The 28,000-nt window shown below is 40.4% G+C and overlaps 1 protein-coding gene across 4 annotated transcripts in view; it reads left to right on the top strand.

The window, feature by feature from the left end:
• Window positions 1–28,000, top strand: part of LOC126336849 (mediator of RNA polymerase II transcription subunit 12) — a 356,148-nt gene that overhangs the window by 219,821 nt on the left and 108,327 nt on the right. For all 4 annotated transcript variants that reach the window (XM_050000939.1, XM_050000937.1, XM_050000940.1 and 1 more), the window contains 2 exons: window positions 13,020–13,204; window positions 13,292–13,418. In XM_050000939.1, coding sequence (XP_049856896.1) covers window positions 13,020–13,204; window positions 13,292–13,418 — 312 coding nt within the window. The remainder of the gene's footprint in view (window positions 1–13,019; window positions 13,205–13,291; window positions 13,419–28,000) is intronic.

The raw sequence follows: 28,000 nt of genomic DNA, 5'->3' as shown, positions 1-28,000 counted from the left end.
CAGGAATTTTTTCATCAGTGATCCTACCACCACACACTACACTGTCACCTGTAAGCTCTGTCAGCCTCCCCTTCCGATACCTATTGACATGCAGCCCATGCCTAGTGAATCCCAATCTACTACTAAACCCAGATGGCACCACTGACATGTGACCCATGCCCTCTGCCATCAGTGCCCTCCCCAGCCCCATGTTAACGCGCCTAACAGCCACATTAAGATGAGGCTGATCATGATGCTGAAACAGTTGCAGAAAAATGCACATTAGTGCCACCAGTTTCAATAGCTATCTTTACCAGGTCACCACCTACAACATACTCTCCATCCCTATCAAGACTGTTCCCTGTTCCACCCACTATCACTACCTAATCCTCCTTTGTAAAATTCCTACATAACTCCTCTATGCTGTCAGTCACTTGAGCCAACCCTGCACTAGGCTTCACAATGTTGGTGACCTGGTACTCACTCCCCAACACTTCCTACAACTGCTGGCCCACACCTCTACTGTGTGAACTATCTAGCATCAGAGCCTTCTTCTTTCTGTTAGCCTTTGCAACAGACCTAGGTGTCCTAACTGCTGAGGACTTCTGCATGTTCCCTACATCTACAGCTAGAAGAGGTTCCCCTCCACTCAACTCTGACAGTTAGTCAAATCTATTGCATCTACGCAAAGTATAACTGTCTGAATACCTCCTCTTCCTAGCTGTCTTCTTGTCAACTGCCAGTTCCCATTCCCCAGCACCCTTCACCCTCCTCAACCTATCTAGTTCCCCCTTTGCACATTGTAACTGCACCTGAAGGCACTGATCTTATGCTCCTGCTCCACTATCAGCTTATTTCTACTATCTGGAGTTTCCATTTTTCAGTATTATGGTAGCCACTTCTTATTATATTACTAACTTTAATCTGTAAATTATATTGTAATAATGGTATATTTCTTAGCTTTTAAGTATTTCTATGAAAGAAGTACTGATGGACTGATCAGGTGCATGGATATACCAGTTACTCTTGCCACTTAGAGGTTTTTTGGCTAAACAATAGCCTTCATAAAACTCAGACAGAAGTATGATTCCATCATATTGAGATCAGTTGTAATTTGTATGTTCATCCATTACGAGCCTAAAAAAAGAGTTGTGAAATGATACAGTTTTAATCAATGGTTCTAGTTGCCATTATAGTTTGTTGCTTGAAAAAATCAATTTTCTACATCAAACAATTACTTAGAGGGTATGTAGTAGATGTTCATGAAGTTAGCAACACTTACCAATCACCCAGCACTGAATTTTCTGTATTTACTGTCCCACACAGATGTTGTTGTTGTTGTTGTGGTTGTGGTTGTGGTTTTCAATCCTGAGACTGATTTGATGCAGCTCTCCATGCTACTCTATCCTGTGCAAGCTTCTTCATCTCCCAGTACCTACTGCAGCCTACATCCTTCTTAATCTGTTTAGTGTATTCATCTCTTGGTCTCCCTCTACGGTTTTTACCCTCCACGCTGCCCTCCAATACTAAATTGGTGATCCCTCGATGTCTCAGAACATGTCCTACTAACCAATCCCTTCTTCTAGTCAAGTTGTGCCACAAGCTCCTCTTCTCCCCAATTCTGTTCAATACCTCCTCATTAGTTATGTGATTAACCCATCTAATCTTCAGCATTCTTCTCTAGCACCACATTTCAAAAGCTTCTATTCTCTTCTTGTCCAAACTAGTTATCGTCTATGTTTCATCAGTGAACCTCAAAGTTTTTATTTCTTCTCCATGGATTTTAATACCTACTCCGAATTTTTCTTTTGTTTCCTTTACTGCTTGCTCAATATACAGATTGAATAACATCGGGGAGAGGCTACAACCCTGTCTTACTCCCTTCCATGCCCCTCAACACTTGTAACTGTCATCTGGTTTCTGTACAAATTGTAAATAGCCTTTCGCTCCCTGTATTTTACCCCTGCCACCTTCAGAATTTGAAAGAGAGTAGTCCAATCAACATTGTCAAAAGCTTTCTCTAAGTCTACAAATGCTAGAAACACAGTTTGCCTTTCCTTAATCTTTCTTCTAAGATAAGTCATGGGGTCATCTTCCCCGAAGTCAGCTTCTACCAGTTTTTCCATTCGTCTGTAAAGAATTCGTGTAATTATTTTGCAGCTGTGACTTATTAAACTAATAGTTCGGTAATTTTCACGTATGTCATCACCTGCTTTCTTTGGGATTGGGATTATTATATTCTTCTTGAATTCTGAGGGTATATCGCCTGTCTCGTACATCTTGCTCACCAGATGGTAGAGTTTTGTCAGGACTGGTTCTCCCAAGGTTGTCAGTAGTTCTAATGGAATGTTGTCTACTCCGGGGGTCTTGTTTCGACGTAGGTCTTTCAGTGCTCTGTCAAACTCTTCACGCAACATCATATCTCCCATTTCGTCTTCATCTACATCCTCTTCCATTTCCATAATATTGTCCTCAAGTACATCGCCCTTGTATAGGCCCTCTATATACTCCTCCCACCTTCCTTCTTTCCCTTCTTTGCTTAGAACTGGGTTTCCATCAAAGCTTTTGATATTCATGCAAGTGGTTCTCCTTTCTCCAAAGGTCTCTTTAATTTTCCTGTAGGCAGTATCTATCTTACCCCTAGTGAGATAAGCCTCTACATCCTTACATTTGTTCTCTAGCCATCCCAGCTTAGCCATTTTGCACTTCTTGTCGATATCATTTTTGAGACGTGTGTATTCACACAGATGATAATAGGTCATATTGACAAGCAATATGTGGAATGTTTTATTGCTTGCTACACACATTTCCCAGACATTCACTCTTAGTTATTGTACTAAAGTCATGTTGTGTTATTATTTTCCCGTTGCTTCATTCATCCTTTACATAAACTGAAAATCTCTAAGGACAGCAATGAAATTATTTGTGAAAAACCTTAAAAAATTAGTTGTATGAATATAATAGAGGGAAACATTCCACGTGGGGAAAATGTATCTAAAAACAAAGATTCTGTAACTTACCAAACGAAAACGTTGGTACATTGATAGAAACAATAACAATAACAAACACAAACACACACACAAATTTCAAGCTTTTGCCACCCACGGTTGCTTCATCAGGAAAGAGAGAAGGAGAGGGGAAGACGAAAGGATTTGGTTTTTAAGGGAGAAGGTAAGGAGTCATTCCAATCCCTCCTGGAGTGGAAAGACTTACGTTGGGAGGGGGGGGGGGGGGCTAAGGGACAGGTATACACTCACACAATCCATCCACGCATAACAGTCACAAGCAGTCATATGTAAAGGCAAAGAGTTTGGGTAGAGATGTCAGTCGAGGCGGAAGTACAGAGGCAAAGATGTTATTGAATGACAGGTGAGGTATGAGCAGCTGCAACTTGAAATTAGCGGAGGTTGAGGCCTGGTGGTTAAGAGGAACAGAAGATATGTTGTGGCTAAACATGCCTTGGTGCACGGCCAGCTCATCTTGGCACAGTGTTACACTGTCAAGGTTATCTGTATACTTCCCACTGACACTAAAAAGGAGATGGGAACTTGCCTTTCAATATATCCTCTCTTCCTGTTACCCTCCAGGCCTCAACCTCCGCTAATTTCAAGTTGCCGCCATTCATACCTCACCTGTCATTCAATAACATCTTTGCCTCTGTACTTCCGCCTCGACTGACATCTCTACCCAAACTCTTTGCCTTTACATATGTCTGCTTGTGTCTGTTATGTGCGGATGGATATGTGTGTGTGTGCAAGTGTATACCTGTCCCTTTTTCCCCCAAGGTAAGTCTTTTCGCTCCCAGGATTGAAATGACTCCTTACCCTCTCCCTTAAAACCTGCATCCTTTTGTCTTTCCCCCTCCTTCCCTCTTTCCTGATGAAGCAACCGTGGGGTGCGAAAGCTTTAAATTTGTGTCTGTTTGTGTTTGTTAGTATTATTGTTTCTATCAACGTACCAACGCTTTCGTTTGGTAAGTTACAGAATCTTTGTTTTTAGATACATTAAAAATTAGTTGATTAGTCTTCTCTTCTATAACATTGCTGGACACTGAAGTCCACCAAGTGGTTTTGTTTTAGTATTTATCCAATAATTCACTTGTTAGCTACATGTAAGGTAATTTTTTAATTTTAAAGGAAATGGTTTCACCAATTTTGAAAGCTTTTTGTGTCATTGTCACAGGGTCATTGTTCTTGAAATATGTTTCAGTGATGAAAGAATAGTGCTTTTGCAATGGATTGAAAATGGCAATGCTGGAGATGACTTTCTAGATCCCTCCATAAAACTCATTGCAGTGTTCCCACTGGTTTTCTTTAATACATTTGCTTAATGAACAATTTGATTGTGTTGTTGTCTTCCAAATCTGCACTGCTGAATCTTAAATAAATGTTCAGATAAGCCCGTGTAGATCACATTATTGTAGAGTTTTCCATGGAAGTTGTACGTAGAATCTTAAAGTTTGATAAGTTTGCACTTTGTACTAAATATTAGAAAATACTTCTGCTTAGAACTGTTATATTTTTGCTACCGTACAATTGATGAATACAAGGGAATCTGGCATATGTAATTAGTGTTCATACATTTGATCTGACATTCCATGAACTCTACCTGATAAGATTGAATGATAGTTCTGTCAGATTTGACACATAACTTCCCGTCGTATGATTTTAGTGACTTCAGCAGCATTGTCATGTCACATTCTGACAGTAGGCCTCCACAGCTTATGACCCATGCATGTGCCAATGTTAACACTACAACATCAGCAACTATGACTGGAATGGGCAGTTGACCATCGACACTGGACATTGGCACTGTGGCAGAATGTTGCATTGTCAGATGAGTCCCAATACCGTCTCCTTAATGCTGATGAGAAGGCATGAATTTGTTGTCTTCCAGAGAAACAGTTCCTTGACACCGGTACAGTGTGACGGAGACAAGCAGGAACATTCATGTGAGTGTCCATGGGTCCAATAGAGCTTATGCAAGGCACCATGACAGCTAAGGAGTATTGTACATTGGTTGCAGACCACATACCCCCATCGTGACTATCGTGTTTCCCAGTGGCAGTGGCATTTTTCAACAAGATATTGTGCTGTGTCACAGGCTAGGAGTGTGATGGAGTGGTTCAAGGAACACATTGATGAGTTCCAATTGATGTGCTGCCTCCCCCACCCCCCTACCCCCAGCTTCCCCTGCTTGACAGATCTTAACCTGATGGAACACATCTGTAATGTGATTGAATTTTACATAGAGCTCATCACCCCTCTCCCCAGAATTTACAGGAATTAGTTGACTTGTGTGTGCAGATGTGGTGCCAACTCCCTCCAGTGACCTACCAAGGCCTCATTGTTTCCATGCCATGACCTGTCCCCGCTGTTATCCGTGCCAAAAGTGAACATACCAGCTATTAGGCAGGTGGTCATAAGGTTCTGGCTGATCAGTGTACACAGTTGTTGTTGTAGGTGATCATATTTATCAGTAGATATTTTACTTTTACCACAGCACACATCTATGGTAATTTTATTGCTTCTCTCACTGCCATCAAGCTGGAGGAGTTACATTTTTAGGGCAACTAGTAACCTTTTGTAGCACTGCATACTACACTGCTCTACTGCTCTTTACCTACATCAAGAGCAGCACTCAAAGCTCAGACACTTGCATCCTTATTATTCATTTATTAACCCATTACATTAAGTGGACTACTATAACTCTGATAGTTTCCCCTAAATTGCAACTTTAGAGTAACCTATTCATTACACAATTTATAAGGTAAAGTACCCTGTTTATCATTATATACCTCTCTCCTCCTGTATTTTGAGCTAGGCTCTATTATTGAGGATCCATATTGATTATGGAACTTCCACACATGATGTCTCCTAAGTACTCCTCTAAGTTCCACTAAAAGCGACAAAAATATGTTACTTGTTTTTGCTAAACATATAATCGTGGAGTTCCATTTGCTTATCACTTACGAAATTAATTCAAGCTGCTGTGGACCTTAATGATCTTATTTGGATTTATCTTGGATGTTAGCACATCATGCTCATAGTCTAAATTAGGTACCTTTCCACCTTATTTTTCTCCCCCCTTTCAGTGAGATATTGGTATCATTCAGCTTCCATAAAGTTGGCTTTAAACAAACAAAAAATTACTGAGGTAATGTATCTTTTCCATGGTTTTATAATAACATCAGTGGTCCACAGGTTTATATACAACCTTTTCACCAAGCACCTATCATCAATGTAAGTATTCTATAATAGCTCTCAGTTGTAGGAGAAGTCGATATCATCATCCTATAATTACCTAAGTCAGTGAGATACTACACAAAAAATTATTGTCCTTAAGTTGGTTGATGTGGGGGGAAGGGACCAAACAGCAAGGTCATCAGTCCCATTGGATTAGGGAAGGATGGTAGAGGAAGTTGGCCATTCCCTTTTAACCATCCCAGCATTTACCTGAAGCAGTTTAGGGAAATCATGGAAAACCTAAATCAGGATGGCCAGACACAGATTTGAAGTCTTCCTTCCAAATGTGAGTCCAGTGTGTTCACCACTGCACCATCCCACTCCTTAAGTATTATGTAATTAAGTTCAGCATAAAGGTAAGGTAATGCACTATGTTTGAATATGTGGCTTTCATATAAATATGATCCAAGTACATGACTGAAGCCAAGTTATTGTGTATTTGAGCTTTTCCCAACATTTTTCCGACTTAGGTTGTGATTAAAAAAAACAACTGCATGGCTGTAAAAGTAATTGTTATTACATATCTATTGGCAAGTATGATTACTTCATTTCACCTATGTATTTGTTAATTCAACCTAATCTTCCCTGTGTATGTGTCTGCTCATGTAACAATATGTTATTTATGATTACTTACTAGAACACAGATATGTACAGTGATGACACACCTTCCATAATAAGTACAACAGTCACACAAATACACTGCGTGATATACTCGAACTATGTGTGAACTGTTGCCATTGAATAAGAGCTATTTATATTCAAAGTTACGTTATAAACACCTGCAAGCAACCTGCTAGTAGCTGTGGGCTTTATCTTTAGCTAGCTTCCAGACATTTAATAATTATAGACAGGATAGTGAAAGGAAATATAATTTAAAGAAGACAGAGTAGTGAAAGATGAAGAGACCGTTATACGGAAACCAAAATGGGAGATAATATAACAGCCAATTGGGGCCTTTTAGATGTCACTCTACAAGGTTCATACAAGGCATGAACCCTGTGAGGCCTGTACCGTATATTACACACTTTTTTTTTACCATGTATATTTTATACAGCACTTTTCCTTTACCATTTGGTGGGTCCATTAGGAACATCATTTTAGTGTTTGGAATATGCATTCATTATCATACAGAGACTTTCATATTTGGTGGAAGAACTTGCTAGTCTCTTTCTTCACATTAGAATTAGGATGGTAAGCTTTGACTATATCATTGACCTGGAATTTAAGCACTGTAACATTTTGATTAAGTTCTCATGCATATTGCCTTTATCTTGAATTCTACTGCATGACCAATTAAATAATTTTAATAAGGGTTCCTGTTGTAACACGGTTCACGTTTTCCGTAACACTTCATAGTAGACTGGGAACTGTCTCATAGGCATGCCTGATGTGAACTGACCGGGCACAGCCCTTGCTGCCTTTGTTGTTGTTGTTCCGCTGTCTGAGAGCAGTATTGATATTTTGTACAATATATTGAAGGTGAATCATAAAAGAAGGTTATATAATGGAAGAAGCCTGGAGAAACTGGAAGGTTTCAGATAGATTGTGTAATGGTAAGACAGAGATTCAGGAACCAAGTTTCAAATTGTGAGAAACTTCCAGGGGGAGATGTGGACTCTGACCACAATCTTTTGGTTATGAACTGTAGATTAAAACTGAAGAAACTGCAAAAAGGTGGGAATTTGAGGAGATGGGACCTGGATAAACTGAAAGAACCAAAGGTTGTAGGGAATTTTAAGGAGTGCAGTATGGAATGAATGACAAGAATGGGGGAAGTAAATACAGAAGTTGCTTTGAGAGATGAAATGGTGAAAGCAGAATAAGTGTCATACCTGTGGAAAAATTGATTTAAAGAAAGATTTTCAGAAAAAATTATATTAATGTCTTCTGCTTCAAGTTAAAAGGCAGTTATAGCTTTGCCCCAAAATAATGCAGTGACTCCTTGGAACTGGATATGCCTGTAATTCAAGCAGATAGAAATGAAAAGTTATTGGTGTATTATACATTAAGGTGTAATGTAAGGTGGTATATGCTCAAAACGTCCTTCTTCCACTGCAACACATTGTTGACGACGACTTAGAAAAGAGTGACATACCAGATGTATTGTTTCTAATGGAATAGTGCCACAGGCTTGCACAGTTTACTCTTTTAGACCATCAAGTATTTTGTGGTTTTGCGGGGTATACTGTGCTTTTAACAATACTCCGAAGATAGTAAGTAAACTTAGGGGTTAAATCCAATGACCAATGTGAATACTCCACAGTACTTCATCCAAATCCTATCCATCTTACAGGAAACATGCAGTTGAGAAAGCCCCTCACATCAAGTTGAAAGTGAGCTGGCTCTCCATCCTGCTGAAAGTAATAACCTTCATTGATGAAGTTATTATATGCAATACCTCTACATAATAGTCGCCTGTGACAGTCTCTTCAAAGAAGTATGACCCAAATAATCCTCCAGGCAAGAGACAGATATTTGTGGTAAATTAGCATGCTTTTCTTCTATTACATATGGAGTTTCGCTATCCCAGCACATTGAGTTATGGCAGTTAGTTGTTCCTGTATGCTTAAAGATCACTTGATCTGACTAAATAATTAGGTCTTGGAAATGTAGATCTTCTTCATACATGTTGATGAACCACTAACAAAATTCAATTCACTTTTCAGTTCATCCTCCTTCTGCGCAAAGAGATATGTTGGAATGTAAGGCTTTCATCTCTTCTGTGAACACTTGTTTGCTGATCTCAGTCTCATGATAGCATTGCCTCATAGACTTTTATGGGGATTTAAAACATGGAGCCAAAAGAGACCAAGTCTTTGTACATGCACAGCACTCCCTTAGACCAGCTAGCCATGCATCACAATGAAAGTGGCTGCTGAAATGTGATGTAATGCTGTCTTAGAAGCATTGTTAATTACTGAGGCTCTCTGCACATACAGCCTTCTTTTCATACTGTAATATACACCGTTTCTTAGGTCACATGTGTCCAAAATTTACAACATTTTGTAACACTGAACATAACAAATACATAGTTAGGCAAATAAGAAATAGACAGTTGAAACAAATGACCTGTCATAGAACAGAATAACTACAAAAACAATATCAGTTTTGAGATGCTAAAGGTGATAGCACATTACAGTAACGCAACATTTACTTGTTATTATACTACATGTAATATAATCGCTCAGATGTTATACATTAGCAACCAGTGACAATAATTATTTCCATATCAATGACCACATGACCTTTACAACAGAACACATTGTTCTCAGAACAACAGATGCTCGAAGCAACCTCCCTACACGTCCAAACATTGTGCAACCCATCAGATCATACCGCTCTGGACCCTTTGCAGCAAAGCTGTATCCACAGTAACAAGACCAGCATGAACATGTGCTACCAATTCTTCCACATTCTTCACCGGAGTAGAGTACAAGTGCTCCTTTAGGTGTCCCCTCAGGAAGAAATCCAAGGGGTTTAGGTCCGGTGAGTGCGATGGTGTATGACCTCCACATCCAAGCCATTTCCCTGGAAATGTTCTGTCCAAATACTGCAGCACATTAGTTCCAGAGTGTAGAGGTGCACTATCATGTTGGAACCATACCCTCTGCCGAACATACAGTGGAACATCTTTCACCACTTCAGGCAGATAGTTTGAGAGGTATACATGATACCTTCGTGCAGTCAACCGGTCAGCCAACATGTAGGGGTGAAAGCATAGTGATAGGGGTGCAACCCAAGCTCGTGCAACACATTAATGACCATGCATTATGAGACACACAGCTGCCTTGCTATGCTGCCTGTACTTTTCTGAGATTCTTGGTGTATGACCTCCAGAATAGCTTTCTCAGTAGCTGAAGTATGGCAAGTCCATGGTTGACCTCCATCATGCGATTGTGGAAGGAGAGAACGTGACTCCCAAAGGCGCAGCTCAAGACAGTGGTTGACCTCCATCATGCGATTGTGGAAGGAGAGAACATGACTCCCAAAGGCGCAGCTCAAGACAGTGATACACATTTTTATCTGGATAGCATCGACGAGGATATCTAGCAGCGTATTTACTAGCTGCAACACCAGCCCGGTTCTGATGTACCAAGGACCAGAAGCATATCCACATATTCATCGTTTGTGTTTGCCATATGTCTTCCATACTGGTTTAGAGGTTTATAATGAGAAAATGTGATACGTGTATGCATGTACATTGGAGTCTGTCATGGGCGTGTTACTCTGCCCATAACTAGTCCTGCATGCTGTTCCACCTAATGCGCATCATCCCTGTGACAGATACCGTTCCGCATGATTCATTCAGACACCGCTAATTATGAAATGTTTGGTTTAGAATTACACTGTTTCCCTAACGGTAATAGATGTGATGTTTCCACAATCCCATAGATGTAATAATAATAATAATAATAATAATAATGCATTGAGATACGTACTAAACAGCATGCAGTTACCAGACTCGGTGTTGAAAGGCATTAGTGAGACTATGGTGATAACACATACAAATAATGACCGAGTTAGGATGTTATTCACAAAGCACGTTGTTAGTTCTACTGGTAACGTAAACCCCTAATGAAATGTAATGGACCTGAACAAGGCAAGAATAATAGTTGGTTCTAATCTATGGGACCATTGGAGGAGGTTACAAAGGAAACAGGTTTCACATATAGTAGATGAAGTGGTGCAAATAAGTTTCAGCCCACAATGTGGAAAGGGCTTTTTTCAAAGCTAACTAATCTTCCATCTCTACGATTGTAGTAGATAAGTGCAAATGTTTTTTAGAGGACCTGCTGCAATCGCTGTTGATGATTAAGATGCCAGATAGTGTACCACCCTGACTACATTTACCAAATAAAAAAATATATGCCTCAAACCAGGATCGAACCATCGACCTCCTGCATGCTAACCCAAAACTCTATCCACTGCACCAACTGTACTGCACAACTAATATGTGCTGACAGAGGTAGTTACCATACATGTGGTTACAGTGTTGCCAGATTGCACTCTTTAACATCCTGCCAAATGTACTTGCCAGACAAAATTGTGTGACTGGCTTTTATGTATCACTGGCATGTGAGGAGTCGCACTGCAAAGCCCGAGTGCACGAATTTTGCTTCATCCTCTCTCTCTCTCTCTCTCTCTCTCTCTCTCTCTCTCTCTCTCTCTCTCTCTCTCCCTCTCTCTCTCTCTGTTTGTGTGTGTGTGTGTGTGTGTGTGTGTGTGTGTGTGTGTGTGTGTGTGGTAGAATGATGTGAATAATAAATAGCCGGTGCCTGTGGCAGAGCAGTTCTAGGCACTTCAGTCTGAAGGGCCCGGAACCACGCAGCTGCTTCGGTCGCAGGTTCGAATCCTGCCTCAGGCTTGGATGAGTGTAATGTCCTTAGGTTAGTTAGGTTTACATATTTCTAAGTCAAGGGGACTGACGACCTCAGATGGTAAGTCCCATAGTGCATAGAGCCATTTGAACCAATAATAAATAAAATAGAATACATGTAAATTAGAAAGCAAGATTAATTGACATGTAGTACATTATATTATTCCATCTTTTCTGAGTGGAATGTAAATGGACACATTCAAATGGTTAACAATACTATGTAAATTACAAATCATAATTAAGTTCACATAGTTCAGTAAACTGTCTATTAAGTGGGAATGATTGATACAGCAATTTTAAAGTAAATATATTTCAGGAAAGTAACAGTTGTTTTCCAGTTCCTAGAGAACTTGACAAAAAATACTTCCTGGGGATTAATCTTTAATTCTCCAGTGAAGTATATGTTGTTATAAATTCTCTAATAGATTAAAACTGTGCTTCATTGGGTGTCAGCTGTAGATCCTTTCCTTTCTTAGATAATTCTCTTATGATTAAGGTAGCGGAACATACTTCATGACCTGCTTCAGAGGTGTATAGAAGGAGAGAAGGACTAGAAACAATTGTAGAAAAGGTAAAAAGTAAGTAAAATACAACCAAATTGCCCAAATAGCCTCGTCAACATGTGGAAAAACAAGCACCAAGTTCTGAGCCCCAATACAATTTTAATCTGTCATGAAGTTTAAATTCTCCAGGAACTCATATCATTCACTGTCAACACATATCCTTGCTGAGGGTTTGGGAAAATTATTCTCAAAGTAAAATAAGTATCTCAACTTTATAAGTAACAGAGTTGAAACTTAGTAACCCCCATCATCAGACTTCTCAGTATAAATTCAGTTTATATTCCTTCAAAAGTATCACCAGGCACAAATAGTACTGAAATTGTGGACGACCATAAAGGAAACTTATAATTAGCATTGTAAGGATGAAGGCTGTTATAGTCTGATCCACGAATTATGGTGGTTTGCACATGTCGAGGCATGGACGGGAACGATTACAAGCAACACTTGCTGTACACGCAAGGAAGCGTATATCCTGCAGATTATGTGTGTCACCCGCTTATGCATAATTTATCACTTACTATCACCATCAGCAATGATAGCTCGCAACAAATAAAACAGAAACTCACTAAACAATTCCTTACAATCACATTTAATGCTCGCATTAGCTACAGCATTCAGAGCAGAACACTACTGAATGCTCATTGGCTGTCAGAGTATGGTTGACACAGGTGCGCAGAACAAACCTAAACTCGACTGCCATCATTCGTGACTCCGACTATAATATAGTCCCAAAACACAACTGACCTTACTTTTTCCACATCCCACTAATTACTGATAGCTGGACCTGAAATGCAGTACAGCTGTTTTAATTAATTAATGTGTTTGTTACTTTCTTAATATGTGTGTTTCCTTCAGGAACGTCTAACGATTCTTGAAGATCCAAAGGGAAGAGCAATGATGCAAGGAGCCTTGCAGCTGAGATTCAGCCTTGTTGGTGGCATGTTTGATACAATCCAACGCAATACAACTGTTACAACAGACTGGGCAATTCTGCTTGTGCAGCTTATCAGCTATGGAATCATTGATCTGAATAATAATGCGTAAGATGTCAATGTTTTATTTTTACTGTTTTCAAATGTTTGCATTGTGTTTATTAGAAATTTCTCACGAATGTATTCAACTTATAGGGAACTGTTCACAACTGTTATTGACATGTTGGCAACACTTATCCATTCTACACTGGTATCAGACAACCAGTCCGAAAAAGATGAAAATCGAAAACACTATCAGAATCTAATGAAAAAACTAAAGAAGGTATGTATAAAATAAAGTGATGAGAAATGATTATTTTATATTCTCTTGTCTACTTTTATGAATTTAAAGCGCTGGTAGACAGACACAATATATATTTTTCCCACGTGGAATGTTTCTTTCTATTATATATATATATATAACAAAAAGCCTGGATCACATTCCATGTAAGTACAAAGCCTGAACAGAAAAGTGAAGCACCCAGAAGACATGGTAGGATGTCAATGTAACTTCTTTCATGTACACACTATGCGAATATTTAAATGATTATAGAGTTGCAATTCTCTGACATGTAGAATGGCCATCAAAGTGTTTGGATTTTGTGTTGCTACTAGGCCTCTTAGGGTAAAATAGGGGGCATGAACAGTGTCATATTTTGAGTGATCACTGTGAAGGACATGGAGATGCTGTGTACTCACAGGGGTGGTTCGAGAACATTTGTTCGTAAATCAATTTATCATTTGGTGCCCCTCTTCTTCTGCCCCCCCCCCTCCCCCTCCTTCCCTTTTTCCATTGTACACTTTTTCCAGTAGTAGTTTTTGATATTAATTGTGATAAGCACTGTGTTCAAATCTTGCACTTGGGCAACCCTGGCACCCCTCTCACATTTGTGCCCAAGCATCTGCTACTAATTGTGACACATCCTATATAGATATCTTGCAGTTGTTGCACTCTTGGTGCCCCTCACAGGTAGTTGTCCCATGCGGTAGCTTGTCCTGCTTGGACTCTTGTGAGATAACGTTATCAACACCTCATTGTGAGTTTCCATTTGGCCAGCTGGTTGAGCCACGCAAAATGCTGATTTGTGGGGCGTCTAGTTGTGACAGTGGCCCAGAGTTGGACTGCATGGGAATGTGAGAGCATGCATGCTGATTGTCAAGGTTCCATTCAACCACATCTTACCATCACAAGGGAGAGTCATCATATTGTGCACCCAGCACATTGTAACCCCTTCGTGCCTGTGCCTTCCATTCAACAACAAGTAATGGTCTCGCCAAAATATTCTGTGTTACCCCTACCACTAGTCAGAGACTTTTATTAACAGGACTAAGGAATTACTGTCCCATATGAAGGAGGCCATTAAAGCCACAAAATAAACAGTGGTTGTGTTTCGAGTGGTACCATAACAGGGAAACATAGACTGCAGATGTGAGACATCACATTCAGCAATGAACTGTGATTCTGCACTACCCTGGATGGCCATCATTGGTGAATATGACGTTGACCAAGGAAGAAGTCCTATTTTTCCAATGTTTTGGAGAGGCACAGCAGTGTCAGTCCTAGCATCATGGTGAAGTGAGCCATCGGGTATATGACTTCAGGTCAGGGCTGGTAGTATTTGAGCAGATTTTGACAGTACAACATGGACATCCTGTATCCTTATGTTACCCCCCCCCCCCTCCCTTATGTAACAGAATTGTGTTGCCATTTTTCAGCAGGAGAATGTTCATCGCTAGATACCTGTCTCTATGAACTGTCTGTGTGACATGAATGTATTCCCATAATCAGCAAGATCCCAGATCTGTCCCCAATAGAACATGTGTGCATCCAGCTTAGACATCAACTCCATCCCTGTGTCAGTTCCTAGGATATCAGAGACCAATTACAAAAGTGTCTCAGGAAAAAATACAAAATTGTTATGATGATGCATGCATCCAGGCCAGAGGGTATGCAGTATCATATTGATAAATAAGCTCTTACTGCCAAGTTCTTTGTAAATTTGACTCAATTTTATAATTGCTGAAATAGCATAACATACCCTCTCAATCCTCAACACCTTGTGAGTACTTTACATTTTTTATTTTTTTCAGGCAGTATAATTGCCCACATTCTTGGACTGTCTTGATGCACAGCATGCAGGTTGCGCCGTTATTAATCATGCTGATTTATGTTCAGAAAAGACTAAACCAAACAGTTTCGCTTAGTGGTTAAGAGACTCAACTCACATTCATTAAGGCAATGGTTCAAATATCCCTGTCCAACCACCCCAATTTAGGTTGTCTGTGGTTTCCCTAAATCATTTAAGACAAATCTGAGGATAATTTGTTTGGTAAAGAACATGATCAGTTTGCCTTGTATCCTTTCCCAATCCAAGTTTGTGTTGTTCTATCTTTTAATGACCTCATCATGGATGGATTAGTAAACTCTAATATTCCTTCCTTGCTTAAAAAAAGTGATCACTTCTTTGTGAGACGTGTTAGAGTTATTGTTTGATTTGCTGTAACTTGACCTGTGTTTGCTAAACAAATTTGGTAATTGTGTTCCATCCATTTATGCATTTCCCAAAATCGTTTTGTTACTTTTCTTACCCAAATATGTTCTAAAACATTTTTGAAATCATCACTAGGGTGCTATTTTATTGAAATGTGAAAATAAACAGGTTTTATGATAAAATTCATGAGTGAAAATTTAGGCATAATAACATTACTTTCCTATAAAAACTCACAATCACAAGCACAACCATACAAAACTAAACAGATCATGCAGTGCAACACAGGCAAGAAGGTTTCATACATGTGATCCACAAATTAAACAGGTTGAGGCCAGGAGTTTTACCGGAATATAGGATATACTGCAGAAAGAGTTCACATCCAGAATCTCAAACACCTCAGCTGGTTCAGATTCATCGATGACATGTTCACGATCTGGATTGAGGATGTGGACACCTGATCCACATTCTCCCAGAACCTCAACACCTCTCCCAACTAGCTACGTTTCTCAATGTTGACCTCCATCTGAAGGATGGCTACATCAGTACCTCTGTCCACATCAAACTTACCAACCACCAGCAATACCTGGACTTTGACAGCTGCCATCCATTCCATACCAAGAAGTCCCTTCCATACAGCCTAGCCAACCATGGCTGTCACATCTGTAGTGACAAACGGTCCCTCTTGAAATATACCGAGTGTCTCACTGAGGCATTCACAGACCATAATTTCCCCTCCCAACCTTGTAGAAAAAGAGATCTCCTATGCCTTATCTCTCCAGTCACCTACCACCTCCCAAAGTCCCGCTGTCCTGCCATAGAGGAGTATTCCCCTCATGGCTCAGTAAAACTTGGACTTGTGCAGCTGAATCACTTCCTCTGCCAGGGTTTCAACTACCTCTTGTCGTGCCCCTGTTCCCAACCCTCTTGCCTCATGGCTCATATCCCTGTAATAGATGTAGATGCAAGATCTGTCCCATACATCCTCCCACCACCACTTACTCCAGTCCGGTCACAAGCATCACCTGTCCCAGCAGAGGCAGGACTACCTGTGAAACTAGTCATGCAATGTACAAGCTAAGCTACAATCACTGCATTGCACTCTACATGGGCGTGACTACCAACAAGCTCTCTGCCCAATTGATAAACTGTAGCTAAGAAACAGCTGGACCACCCTGCAGCTGAGCACACTGCCCAACATAATGCCCTTCATTTCAGTGACTGCTCCACAGCCCATGCCATCTGGATCCTTCCCAGCAACACCAGCTTTTCCATGTTGTGCAGGTGGGAACTCTCCCTGCAGAATACCCTATGTTCACGTAACCCTCCTGGCTTCCGTCTTCATAAGTCATTGTTCTTACCCATCTAGCCCCTACCTTGTTCCTGTCTTGGCACTACACAGCCCTCTATTCCAACAAAGCACTCACAGTCTATTTTGCTTCTCTCCTTTTCTGCTACCCCCTCTCCCCCGCATGCCCTCCATCTAACTTCCCAATTGCACCTACCTGTCCTACTCTCTCTCCACCTCATCCCTGTCTGCTCCCACAAACTACACTTTACCCTCCACTAACCCTTCCCCAGCCCCCCATCCCCCAGCCTCCTTTCTCCCACCACCCAGTTGCTTCTCTCATCACGCACTGCTGCTCGCAGTCTGGCCTCATTAGCTGTAGACTGTGGCCGTGTGTGTGTGTGTGTGTGTGTGTGTGTGTGTGTGTGTGTCTGTGTCTGTGTGTCTGTGTGTGTGTGTGGGCGGGCGCGCGCATGCGTGCATGTGTGCGTTGGCTGATAGCTCACTTCCCGACAGTCTTTTTGTTGTGCCTATCTATGACTCAGCATCTCTGCTATATGGTGAGTGGGAACTATCATTTTCGTAATATTGATACATTCCATCCTAGATTTTTCATTGGTTGATTTTGCCTGACAGCTATTCTTCCATCCTGTAACCCAGAGCTGTTTTCCTGTGTTACTATTTTCTAATGCATTCCTATACTCAGTGTCTGTCCTTCTTCCTTTTCTTCCTGTGATTCTCTTGTCACCTTACAAACTGCACCACACACTGTACTTATGAGCCACACTGTACCTACTGTCTCTGTTGCGGATATCAGAGGGCTACAAGACCATGCCGATAGTTGGTGCAACATCTCATGTTCCACAGTACTCCCACCTGTATCATTAATCATACACCTTCATTCTCATGTATTTTCATATGTTATTTACTGGACCTTCCTGTACCACACGAACTTGTGCCTCATCCTATCAACGCTTCCTCACCCCCCACTCATTCTCCTCTTTATTCCAGTTCACACCTTCTAACTTCACCTAATCTACTAGTCTTATCTGCCGTCCTCCTTCTTCACATATATCCACTCACAGACCTGCAACCCATGTTACTATCTTTTTATTTTTTTCTTTGGTCTCATTGTGTATCCAATGCCAATTTCAGTTGGCGGACACCTTTCTCTGTCAGCCTATTCCCTCAGATTTCATCCTGTTTCCCCCTTCCTTCATACATTTGATTTTTTTCGTGGTTGTTTCCCAAATGTTTGGATGTATTTTTGCGAATTTTGGCAGACATATTTCTACATTATTTATGTATTTTTATGCAATTTTATTCTCCACCTAGGCCCTTGTTCCTTCCATCTGCGTCAGTACAGAAAGTTTCCTTATCCCTAGCCAGAACCCTGTCCACATACTGTTCCTGCATTGTTGCTTGCCTCGTGGAATCCAATCAAATTACCAATCTCCGACTGCCACCCTTTCTCCCACAATTACCTCCACCTTTTCAGATTTTGCCGGGCCTTAACCCTCACCAACATAATCCTGCAAAACTATACCAATCAGGCCCAAATCTCCTTACAATACCTCCTCTCCAAACGTAAAATTCTGCTATGCAATCTGAAATTCATGGATCCCATGTCACACATTGAAACTCTTGCCCTCCAAGAACTAGAGCAACATGCACTACGCCACCTCAAAAAAAGTCTCAGCCCTGTTCATTTCTTAATCCCATCTTGGACTATCACTATCCATCACCTCTACAACATCCTCCAAACCTCCCTCCCCCCCCCCCCCCCTCCCTTCCCAAAAATCTCCCCATAGCTGACAAACCCTGCCTCACAGGCATGCTACATTTACCCCACCCTCAAAAACTCCTTCCCATTGCCATACAGAATCCAGAATCTAAACAGACCCGAAACACAGTCGTGAACCTTTTGTCCAAAAACCTTAGCCCTGCAGAAGTATCAGTCCTTTACAATGGCCTCACCTTTTGCCCTACTCCCAAGTTCAACCTTGCAGAAATTTTCAAAGACCACCCCTTCTCCTGGGCCATAAAGTGCGAACACTTTTTTGCCCCCAACCTACCAATGAGACTCAACCAAAGCCCAATGTTAAACCTTCAGTTCACTCCTCCACCCAACTGTGATCCACCCACATTGCCCCCAGATCACCTCCTGTTAACTTTCCAGGATTTGTTGACCTCAAAACTTGCCTCAGCTTCATTCGCAGAAACAACGGCAATTGACCACCCAACAACTGATCCTGACCTTATAATCCTACCTGCTGACAAAGACTCCACCACTGTTGTTTTGAACTGCAAGGCTCACTTGGAATTAGGACTTCGGCACATGTCTGATTCATCCACCTACATTTCGTGCCACAGTGACCCCATCCCAAGATATGCAACAGTATCTCCAGTCACTATTGCTCGCAGTCTGGCCTCAGTGGCAAGAGACTGTAGAAGTGTGTGTGTGTGTGTGTGTGTGTGTGTGTGTGTGTGTGTGTGTGTAGAGAAACTACCCTTTTCCTATTATTGTTACATTCCATCCTGGATTTTCCATTGTTTGACTCTGCAATCTAGATGTTCAGGGACATTTGAGAAAATGACACTAGGACCTAAGTTGAAATTATGCAGTAGATCCAACAGGAGAACAGTCTAACATCAACTGGGACCATGCTTACATTACACTCCTGGAAATTGAAATAAGAACACCGTGAATTCATTGTCCCAGGAAGGGGAAACTTTATTGACACATTCCTGGGGTCACATACATCACATGATCACACTGACAGAACCACAGGCAAATAGACACAGGCAACAGAGCATGCACAATGTCGGCACTAGTACAGTGTATATCCACCTTTCGCAGCAATGCAGGCTGCTATTCTCCCATGGAGACGATCGTAGAGATGCTGGATGTAGTCCTGTGGAACGGTCTGCCATGCCATTTCCACCTGGCGCCTCAGTTGGACCAGCGTTCGTGCTGGACGTGCAGACCGCGTGAGACGACGCTTCATCCAGTCCCAAACATGCTCAATGGGGGACAGATCCGGAGATCTTGCTGGCCAGGGTAGTTGACTTACACCTTCTAGAGCACGTTGGGTGGCACGGGATACATGCGGACGTGCATTGTCCTGTTGGAACAGCAAGTTCCCTTGCCGGTCTAGGAATGGTAGAACGATGGGTTCGATGACGGTTTGGATGTACCGTGCACTATTCAGTGTCCCCTCGACGATCACCAGAGGTGTACGGCCAGTGTAGGAGATCGCTCCCCGCACCATGATGCCGGGTGTTGGCCCTGTGTGCCTCGGTCGTATGCAGTCCTGATTGTGGCGCTCACCTGCACGGCGCCAAACATGCATACGACCATCATTGGCACCAAGGCAGAAGCGACTCTCATCGCTGAAGACGACATGTCTCCATTCGTCCCTCCATTCACGCCTGTCGCGACACCACTGAAGGCGGGCTGCACGATGTTGGGGCGTGAGCGGAAGACGGCCTAACGGTGTGCGGGACCGTAGCCCAGCTTCATGGAGACGGTTGCGAATGGTCCTCGCCGATACCCCAGGAGCAACAGTGTTCCTAATTTGCTGGGAAGTGGCGGTGCGGTCCCCTACGGCACTGCGTAGGATCCTACGGTCTTGGCGTGCATCCGTGCATCGCTGTGGTCCGGTCCCAGGTCGACGGGCACGTGCACCTTCCGCCGACCACTGGCGACAACATCGATGTACTGTGGAGACCTCACGCCCCACGTGTTGAGCAATTCGGCGGTACGTCCACCCGGCCTCCCGCATGCCCACTATACGCCCTCGCTCAAAGTCCGTCAACTGCACATACGGTTCACGTCCACGCTGTCACGGCATGCTACCAGTGTTAAAGACTGCGATGGAGCTCCGTATGCCATGGCAAACTGGCTGACACTAACGGCGGCGGTGCACAAATGCTGCGCAGCTAGCGCCATTCGACGGCCAACACCGCGGTTGCTGGTGTGTCCGCTGTGCCGTGCGTGTGATCATTGCTTGTACAGCCCTCTCGCAGTGTCCGGAGCAAGTATGGTGGGTCTGACACACCGGTGTCAATGTGTTCTTTTTCCATTTCCAGGAGTGTATGAATATCAATGGTGTGTTTGAAAGTTCAGTGGTTAAAGCTACGAGACCTCATACTAAAAATAAAATCTTCACTATTTCAGCATCTCCATCTGCAAAAGAGGAAAATGTACAAGGTGGCAATGATAGCCATTTGAACAGAAAGTACTCTTAAAATAATCTTCCGCAGCAAAAATACATTAATAAAAATCTGATTTTGTTGGCTGACCATGTACTTTCACAAAAACATCAAGTTGCTATGGATGAAAATTTTTCTGCTCAGTTAAATATGATCCTCCAAAGTCTTACCAATTAGTATGTAAGGTAAGGTTTGGAACAGATAAAAAATGTTAAAAGACATATTGCTGTACACCGTAAGGCCTAATTTTCCACTTGTGAATTTTATTGTTAAACATGTATTTTCATATTCCAAGAAAACATTTATTATGCAACACATGCGTCTAAACATGTTTGGGCAAGAAAAGAATTGTAAAAAGATTTTTGTGGTTTGTGGAATGCAGTTGTGCAGTATTAATTGATAAATGGTTCACTATGCATAAGTATTAGAATGCCATAAAAATAGTGCCAGAGGAATATAGTAAAAAGACTATAGTATTTGCTATGCTGACTCAAAGATCTGATCCAGAATATAATGCTTGCATCCAACAATGAAAATGCTAATTCTGCATGTTGGTAACAAGCATCCTTTCATATCAAGGCCAACTGCAGTAATCTGTGGCATGATTTGGAATTACTCTTCTGGGAAACCCGTGTGACTCTTATTAGGGAACTGTCTGATACAACATGTCGAATCTGGCCCCGAATTTTCTTATACAGGAAGAATGCGCCGAAAGAACCACAGTGTTAGAATTTTAGATGAAAAGAGACACTGCAAGTATTTTTTTTTTTTAATGTTGAAATTTGCCAAATTCCTAGTTAGCTAGGCAGCTCGAGAAATGTACATCCTTGCCATAGCTGTAGCAGACAGTGCATGCGCAACATGGCAGTCACATATCTTTGATACACGGCACATCAGTGAACAGATAACATGGCACGAAGCGATCATAATTTGTAAAGCGAATTTCAGTTTCCATTGATAGTTTCTCTGACACACCTGTGCACTGTTAGTATTCACTCGAATTTGCAGCTCATTCAATATCCATAATAATTAGCAGTTGCTTTTGTGGTATCACTAAGTGTTAACAATGGAGATAAAACTGAATTAATTTTCTCTGTGACTTCTTGGTAGATGATTGAACGTAGCATCTGTCTTTGTGCATGTTTTGAAGTTTCGCGGTAAAGTGGAATCCAATTAATATTTTCAATCTTCCAAAGGTAAAATATGAAGAATGGTATGCAATAGAAATCACCCACTTCTACTGAAGACCTGCATGTGTGTTACTTATTACTTAATTTCTTGAACATCCATTCCAGTGACGTCAACATTTCATTAGGAATTGTGATTACATTAGAAGGAGCAAGAAAAGACTCAGTTCCGTGACTTGTGGATCAAATGATAATCGTGCTAATTAAACTCCAGAACAAAAATTGAACACCTTCCAAACCCAAAAGAAACATGTACAGCAATAGCTTTCAGTGACAAAGAAAAGACTTCAAATTTTTTGGTTAAATGAGGGAGAAAGAAAATGCTTAAACTTAAGCAGTGTGCAAAGCCGGTTTCATTTCATAAAATTTGAGCATCAGTTTTATAAATGGAAGAAAGATTTACACAAACGCAGAAAAGTGAGAAAGAAAAGGTATTCAAAAGATTTAGAACTACACATGAGAGTCAGTACACCATTAGTGAGAGAGATCTATGAGACTTGATGCTCTGTTGCAAGTGAAATGAACATTACTAATTTCCAAACTTCTTCGAAGTTGTTAAACAGATTCAAAAAAATAAGTTGCAAAATTATGATGGTTACTCGAAGTTAATGTGTAGAGGAAATGTCATTAATAGTTGATACTGTAGAGAAATTCATAACTGACAGGGAGACATAGCTTCTCCTTTTCCCTAAAAGCTGTGTATAAAGCCAGTCTGGCTGATATCGTGCAAACCACACTTTATCACTTCGAACCAAAAAAAAGACAGTCACTTGTGCAGTTGATGAGTACTATGACACTTTCGTATACAACAATTTTGGTGATAAGTGTCAGTGGATTACTGTTTTCTCAATATTATCTCTGTTTCCAGGAACATCTAGGCAACTTAGGAGAAAAAATTAAAAACCAAGATTGCTTACTTGTAAAAGTCTTTTAATTGACGTAGCAAAATCTGGAAAAATCAGGGAGAATAATTGTCAGTGTTACATTCAAAGTGTCTTCTTAACTTTCACAGATAATAATTCCTTGCTGTTGTTGGACTCTTGGCCTGAACATAATGACACCTCTGTCTTTAGCAGGATAATGAAACAACTGTCAATATAATTCAGATATTCTACCCAAAACTAATAGTGTGATTCAGACTCTTGAAAAAATACATTTGTCGCCAGTTTAATGCAATTTTCAGATCATTGTTGGACAGTATAATTTCCAGTAGCTCTTTGTCTTTAAGACCTTTCAGTGGAACAGTATTGTTTTACTTCAATCGTTTCTGCATTGTCAATTTGCATCACGACAAATTATAGTCCTGCTGCGTAGAATTGTTTGTAATGTAACAGCATACACTGCCTTGATTTTCTTTCCTCTGCTAGTCGCTGTTGTAACAATTAAATATCCAGCAGTTTAGCTGTTACATGAACTGCGAGTTATTAGAGAAACTAATGAAGTGGTATGATTTAAATGGTTAAAATTTGCTTGTGTGCACTTTGAACTTCATGCTATATGGTGCTACATCTTATTTTCACAGCTCATTCTACTTATTCACTGATTTGAGTGGTAGGGAAGAAGGGAGGTACAAGCCACTGCTATAAGAGGCTCTTTGTATGGAAAAAATGAGTAACTTTAAATTAAAAATAAAATACTTGCAGTGCACCTTAGCAGCTAAACTTTTGGCAGTGTACTTCTTTCAGTGTGTTCTATCTGCGTGAAAATTTTCAGGATGTGTTTTGAAATGTCGGAATGGACCGTTATGGCATTTTAGTGTGATGACTTGGAAGACTTATGCAGAGAGTCAAACAGTTGAAGTATAATATTGAGGGACAAATTAATGTGGTATAGGGCAGAAACTGATGAGTAGTTTGTATGAAATATTGTCACGGTATAACCTGACCTTTCCAATAGTTCATGTTATGCACTAACTATCACCGATTTCTTTTGTAAGTCTCTGAAATGTGTGTCTTCTAACAACTTGAGCAGGGTAGAACCGTTATTGAAATCCTAGCAAGGATTAATTTAACTGAGTGGGGTACATCCTGTTGTGCAATCCAGATAGTCATGCCACTCATCTGTTAGTATTTGTGAAGTAACTGTAAAGATGGAAACCTTTGTGAAGAACAATACAGATGGGCTACTCACATACTTACATTGCAGGCTGAGTGGGGAGTTAGTATTTGCAACTCTCTTGATTGGAATGCTTTATGCCTCACACAAAGAGGAACTGACTTAAGTGATAATATTGGCTTGGAACTGGGAAGGGGTATGAGGTGAGTTTGTGGTGGCTTTTCGGTCCCATGATCATTATATGGACTGATGATTTAGTTGATTCCACTTACAAAGACTTAAAGGCACTCGGGGCTTGGCTGAGACTAGTGTGAACATTGCTCTATCAATGTTTAACACTATTTATGTATCTCAATAGACTCTTTAGACCCAGGTAGATTATTGTACCAAGGGTGGGATTGATAGGATCCTATAGCCACATTCACGTTCCTTTATTGCCAAGTGCATGTTTATTGGGTAAATATATTTTGGCTTGGGGGGAAAGAACTTTGGGTGAAGCGGAATATGGAAACTCAGACAATGGCTTTAGTCCATGGGGCCAATCTAGCCATTTTTGCACCTGCACCTGCTAAGTAGACAGTAATGTGAATCTTAAGACAAGTGTCTTATTACAAAGGGGCAGAGGAGGGAGGCAATTCAAGCATAGGCTTGATCGTGGATAAGAAAATTAAAAATAATATTATGGACAGAATAACAAGATTTGTGGTAATGATAAACAAAAGATATTTCATGGAAATTATTCAACTACACTGGTGTGCAAAATATAAGAATGAAAGTAATTTTCATCAAATATTATTCACAGTTGTGAATGTGGACAACCATCTGCTGTAGAGTGGAATGACAACAATGAAAAATTTTTTTTGTACTGAGACTTGATCCTGAATTTCCCACTCATTGTGAGCAGTTGTCTTACCATGATGTATGGTTGTCCATACTTGCAACTGCAGATACATTTCACATATTTCATAACAGCTGCAGTCACCACAGTGCCTGTTTTTTCAGAGAAAGATTGCATCATACTTCTGAGCAACACTGGTACTGTAGTATCATGTATACATAAAGTAACTTTTGTATGATGTGTCACTGTGAATGTAACATAGCTCAGTGAAACTTGGACTATATGTGGAAAGAAGTGCTACTTTATAGTACAGTAGGTAACTGAAAAAAGTATGCAGTGACACAAACAGATATGTCACTTTTATTTGAAGACAATAATTACACTGAAGTTATTGCAGTTTATGATGGTCCACTGAACATTACAAAATGTGTGATACAGTTATTAATAGGGTGTGTGATCACTATGGGTATCAGGGAATGCTCTGAAGTGTACTCCTGTACTGGCCACAGGGTTGGCAATGAGTTCTTGTGGTAGGGTGTTCCTTTTCTCCACCAGCATGGTTGACAACTGCTGGAAGGTCATTGGTAAATGTGGGTGTGCTGAAATGCATCTCCCCAACAACTACTGCATGTGCTCAATGGGATTTAAGTCAGGGGAATGGGCAAGCCAGTCCAATTTGTCGAATAGTCTCTCATTCTAAGAGCTCCTCCACTGGTTCTGTTCAGTGTTATTGTGAACTGCCATCCATAAAAATATGCTGGTCAAGGAATGGGACACCCTACTACAAGAAAGCCTTACCAAGATTGTGGCTAGCATGGGAGGATGTTGCAAAGCATGCACTGCTGTCCATGGCGATCACATACCCTACTGAGAACCATGTCCCGCCTTTAGTAATTTCCATCACGACTTCAATGTAATTAGTGTCTTTGAATAAAAGTGACATTTCTGTTCGTCTCATTGCATGAGTTACCTTCTGTGCTGCACTGTAGCAGTTCTTCTGTGTATGGCCCAAGTTACCTTGCATTATGTTTCACATCATGTGAAAGTTACTTTCATCCTTAAGTTTTACAGACCTGAATAAAATCACCAGTCTATTTTTATTCTCTTTAAAAGGCACAAGACTTGAGAAAAGTTACAGAAACTGATAAATGACAGTAAAATCCTCTGTTAGATTGTTGTTGTTGTTTTATTGTTGTATCTAGGACAGTGGAGCCTGTAATGAAAATTTTTAATGCAAAAGTGTGAAAAATGTAAATAATGATTCTTCAAGGGCAATAATGATAGAGGTCTTACATAAGTAGAATTTGTAGAGAGCATACTCACTCTTCTAGTAGTAAACAATGAATTACCAAGAACTACATAAAACTAAAAATGAAATCATATTAAAAAAACAAAGATGCTGTGACTTACCAAACGAGAAAGCGCTGGTAGATAGGCACAATAAATGTGTTTTTTTATTGTGTCTATCTACCAGCGCTTTCTCATTTGGTAAGTCACAGCATCTTTGTTTTTTAATATATTATTACCACGTGGAATGTTTCTTTCAATTATACAAAAATGAAATCAATTATATTTAGTCAAAAAATGAATAAATAAAGAAATTATTTAGGATGTGATAGTCATAAACCACTTTAGAATTTCAAATGATCATGGACTTGCAAGATGCAAAGAAAAAATAAATTTAGAGCGGTAAAGATGCATATTAATCAGACAGGAAATCGGAGATTTAGATTACCAAGAGTTTACATAAGAATAGGGAGGTATACCCGATTAAGTTAAGCAATAAGTTAGACGCTTTGGGAAATGAAGATCATATAAATGTAATTGAAAATTACAGTTACATAAAGGCAGCTATTAGAACAATCTGGGATCAGACATCTGTATCAGATGAGAATGGAGAATTATGTCAGAGGGAGGACAGAAGATACAGAACACAGCTGAAATGAGTTAAAGGAAATTTTAATTAAGACAGCTAAGTACACTGCACAAAAAATGACAAAATCAACTTGGCTGAAATTAAGTAGTAATGTACTTGATAAAGTTGTAATGGAAAAAAAGGTACCATGTCTGATTTGGATTAATAGGGAGAAAGTGAAAGAAATGTCACAGTAAAAAAAAAAAAAAAAAAAAAAAGGGAGAGAGCTAGTTAGCAATCTTGGTAGGCAAACAAACAGAGACAAATCATAAAAGGCGAGAGTATGATTTAACTTTGGCTCAAAAGTTTGGATTCAAAATATTATGTTGTGAAAACTATCACAAAGCAAAGACAGATACAATAACAGGAAATGAATTGTTACAGTATTACAAGCACTGTTAGTCAAGAAAGATTAGCCTTACTATACAAATATTGTGAATGTTGGAGAATACAATGTAATCAAATTGTCAGACATTGAAAGTATTTAAAGGCCAGGAACAGGAAGGCTACAGATACAGGCGAAATAAATCTGAAGCTTATAAAATGTGCCAGTATTAAATGGAAGAAGTTATTTGTGCAGTTGTTGAATGATATTTGGTGCTTGGGGAAAATTTCAGAGGAATGAAATGTAGTAAAAATAATAAGCATATACAACAAAAGAGTTAAAAAAAGAATGCTCAACTTACAGTGGCATATTCATTTTAAATGCTGCTTATAAAATATACTCATCTATTATTAAAAGGAAACTCGAGCCGATAGCAGAAATATTTTTATGATTGGAGCAATGCTGCTTTTGTAAAGGCAGGTCCTCTGCAGATGCAACATTTGTTTTAAAACAACTCATATAAAACAGTAAAGCCACTTTTCTGCTCACCCTA

The sequence above is a fragment of the Schistocerca gregaria genome, chromosome 2 (genome assembly GCF_023897955.1).
Source record: "Schistocerca gregaria isolate iqSchGreg1 chromosome 2, iqSchGreg1.2, whole genome shotgun sequence".
NCBI classification, from domain to species: domain Eukaryota; kingdom Metazoa; phylum Arthropoda; class Insecta; order Orthoptera; family Acrididae; genus Schistocerca; species Schistocerca gregaria.
Note: the sequence above shows the minus strand (reverse complement) of the source record. Positions and strands in the feature narration are given on the sequence as shown.